Source organism: Silene latifolia, chromosome Y, assembly GCF_048544455.1.
Source record: "Silene latifolia isolate original U9 population chromosome Y, ASM4854445v1, whole genome shotgun sequence".
Lineage (NCBI taxonomy): Eukaryota > Viridiplantae > Streptophyta > Magnoliopsida > Caryophyllales > Caryophyllaceae > Silene > Silene latifolia.
In genome coordinates this window covers 187405225-187408967 of record NC_133538.1, presented here as the reverse complement: position 1 = coordinate 187408967, position 3743 = coordinate 187405225, and the positions used below count along the sequence as shown (strand labels likewise).

The 3743-nt window shown below is 37.1% G+C and overlaps 1 protein-coding gene across 2 annotated transcripts; it reads right to left on the bottom strand.

Moving 5' to 3' along the window:
- Positions 1-291: 291 nt before the first annotated feature.
- On the bottom strand, positions 292-3283 carry LOC141633946 (manganese-dependent ADP-ribose/CDP-alcohol diphosphatase-like). 2 transcript variants are annotated; one of them, XM_074446288.1, is made up of 2 exons: positions 2939-3283; positions 292-1513 (listed from the first exon to the last, which is right to left on the bottom strand). In XM_074446288.1, exon 2 carries the CDS (start codon positions 1492-1494, stop codon positions 544-546), a length of 951 nt encoding a protein of 316 aa, XP_074302389.1. In that variant the 5' UTR covers positions 1495-1513; positions 2939-3283; the 3' UTR covers positions 292-543. The 2 variants fall into 2 exon arrangements, with proteins under 2 accessions (XP_074302389.1, XP_074302390.1); XM_074446289.1 differs by having other exon boundaries at positions 292-1510; positions 2939-3176.
- Positions 3284-3743: the final 460 nt, after the last annotated feature.

The following is a 3743-nucleotide window of genomic DNA, read 5'->3' as shown; positions in this document are numbered from 1 at the left end:
AAGATAGCAAATTTACCGTTCTCACATTCAAGAACTTATATATTCTACCACTTCAGTTAAAAATAAAACATTATTTAGAAACCGTGCAACGTACGGGCACAAAATCTAGTCTTTAATAAATCAGGGTCTTATGCATAACTACATTCTACAAAGGTATTAAGGTAAAATGTTGCATGGTTTTACGCAAAAATTTTACAATGTGTGAATTTCCGAAAATGGGTAAAAGCATACAGTAACTCAGAATCGGAGCATCAGCACACATTCATTAGTCATTACAAGTACACACACAAATGCATGGCTAACGCAAACCTATTTCATCAACAAATCTCAACATGTGTTGTTTTATGAAGTTTCTGATCATGTATATAGTAGACAATTGTCGACTACTCGGCTCAAACTCATTTAAACCGACTAATTCCAGGCTTTTAGCACCTTAAAGAGCTATAGTACAGCTGCTACTAAAACAGGATTATTCTCTAGTGTACATTCCATAGGGAAGGAAAAAAATAAATTTATTACGGAGTATAAAAATAAATTCTCGAATCAAGAATCAAAAACCATATCCGTGCTTTGCATCCTATCAGTACCAATAAGTGATACCCGGTCTTCGTAAACATCTACATGTCCAAATGCATCAACGCCAGGAGGGCACTCGAGCGCTGCTTCCAAAACCCGATGATGGATCCCGTGAGAATCAATCGAGTAACCCCCTTTGTGATCGTGACCTGAGAGGCAGACTTTCACACACTTGTACTTGTGTATCAAATTCATCACTTCGTTGTAATTCCACAAAAGTGCTGCTGATGATGATGCACCGGGATCTAAAGGCAGATGGCAACAGATGATCACTTTTTGTTTAAGCATGGTCGCGTCTTGGAGAACGTGATCTAGCCATTCCAATTGCTCTTTCCCGACAGCTCCATTGAACATCAAAAACCGTCTTTCAAACCCTTCGAGTCCAGAAGGACTATTCTTTTCAGAGTTGGGATTTTTCTCATTGAGAATTGTCATTGCTTGTAATGTTTTTGGATGGTCTTTTGGCCAACCAATTGCACTAATATCATAGCCATCAAGAACTACGATTTTGTAATTAGGGCTCGGAGAAAACTCATAGTATGCACAACCATTATCACTATGAATATTCAATAATGGGAGTAGCTGTTCGCGAGGAAGATTATAGAGGCAGTGATTGCCAATCATATGATATACGGGACCATTGAACTTGTGAAACTCGAAAGCAATCTTCTTTATAGCACTAAGAGATTGATCTTTTGAGCAAAACCCATCAACAATGTCACCAAAGTTGACGGAAAAGTTCAGATTTTGGGAGTCATTCCATTTCTGAACCGCCCTTTGCAGTACAAGTACACTATGTCTATAATATCGAGGCACGCCAAGGAAGGAGCGACCATCAGGAATATCAGCATACTGAACATCTGATATGACCCCAAAGGAGAAAAGGGGTTGTTTCCCGTGAGCAGTGATCAAACCCATTTAATCAAATCTTGCTCTGCTGGTAAAGATGAAAACAAAGATTAGAAGATATCCTCTAAAAGAGATAAAATGATGGGGAAGGCGAGTAACACATAATTAAGGTTGGAATTCAACGATATACAAGTGTAGGTTGGCGTGGAAGCCATCAAGTGAGGAAGAATGGGTCACAAGTAGTTTACTACGATTTTTGGTAGTATTCTATAATTATCCGTCAAAGTCCACTAACCAAGCGGAGCATACATTCCAAATATCATTCATGCACTGTGGAACTGAAACTTTCAGAGAGGCAAGCTGGTACAAGAAAATACATAGATATAAGTAAAATCTGTATTTTTGGCTCTCTCCAGTTCAGATTGGGGTTTGAGTTGTACCTTCGCCAGAACTAGTAAGATAACATGGTCAGAGAACAATGGGAATCTATATTATACCAAATTCGTATTTCCAAAGACGATGCATCTTAAAAAGCTATCAAAGGCTTTACACAGCAACTTAAGAGTCCAGCTTTCTATGTGTTCTGATCACCTAAAATACCTCTCAACTTGTGATTCACAAGCATTTGACTTGACTATTCACGGAGCTAGTCCTGTAGAAAGTTTGATCCTAGAGCACGAATAACAGAAGAATGGTAGTCCGTATACACAAAAGCCCTAGATAGCTTTTGATGTATTACCGACATTGTTCCATATGACAGCAAAAAGGTTAATTGTTAAAGCATATTCAAAACTCCGTGTCTTCAGGTAGTGGAAGAATAAATTCCAACAACTGATCTAAAGTTAAAAATTACTTCAGGTAGTGGGAGCATCTCAAATCCCAAAAGACAACACTAGTCAATATTGTAATCTTTTCTTCTTATGTTCCGGTCAATCCAAATCCAACCAGCTTCAATTACTTCAACCTTTAATAAAAGATTATGTGCACTTAAAAAACAGCATTTTCATTGATACAAGTATCTGGAAGTATATACTTTCCACTTTTCCAGATTATGTATTTTAATCTAATCCTAGCCATTTTCCGATGCCAATTCACTCTATTCGACGAGTAAATGACTGTGAACATTCAATTGGAAATTGGAAATAATTGCAAACCAACTAAAACTTACTAATAACACATTCTGAGTCATTTGTTAAAAACAAAGGTAAACACAGTAGCGGAGCAAAGATTTGATGTTAGGGGGGCGATTCAACAAGAACAAACTACTAAAGGCAACCTATTAGATTCCACGTAATTTCAAACGTTTGGGGTCAATTTGCCGCTTCCAATTTTAGTCAATTATGACAGAAAGATTAAAAATTGAATAAAACCATCGCAAAATTAACAAAATTACAACAAACCCAATTGGTACTCAGCTAAGATTATACAGACAATAATGCAAAACATTGAAATTAAATTACAACATGAAATAAACTTAACGCCTTAAATTGAAGTAAGAGATAGATGAAATTACCAATTGAGGTAGCGACGAATGCTGTAAGAAAACAATATGAATTGAATCTTCAAATTGCAATTGTGATTACCCTTTTGGCAATTATAATACCGATAGAATTTGAACCAGATTACAAATATTTTGATGATATTAGACCATCCCCGAGGCTTGGTGATGACCTTGCTTGGTTATGGTTAGTGACTTAATTAAGCTACTTAATTGGTGACCAAAATTGCTAATTTGTGATCAAAGGTCAATTTGTGACCTTTGGTGACCTCTTCCATGACCCAATAGGTGTCAATTTCTGATTTGTTGGATACAAAAAAGGACAACTCCAATGATTGGGTTGATGATCTAGGTCATGACCTTCTACTTGGGAGGGTGAAAATGGATCAAGGTTAATAAGATGGAATTAAGAGTAAAATCGGACCGTGGCCTAGCTAGCGTGACCTTTACTTGGAGATGGTCTTAAACGTTGTGCATTTATCTATTTTTAAGCTACCGTCCTATAGCAGGACGGGCCAATAAGAGATATTAGTCCAACAAGAGACTTTTCGTCTTAAAAAAAAAAGAACACTAAAGAAAAGTTACTCGTATTTCGCCGTTAAGAATTGTGAAAATGTGGCCTAACTGGAAAAAAACAGTCTGTCTTGTTTCAGACTGCCTTATTTCAGATCATAATAAGACCTCTCACAAGTGAGAAGCACATGGGTGGTGGGGCACCCCTATGTGCTTTCCCACTCACAACGTAAATGGGTTTTTGTGAGAGGAAATAGTATCCGTCTAATCATTTCAGACGAATATGGCGGTCTAAAATAAGAATTTA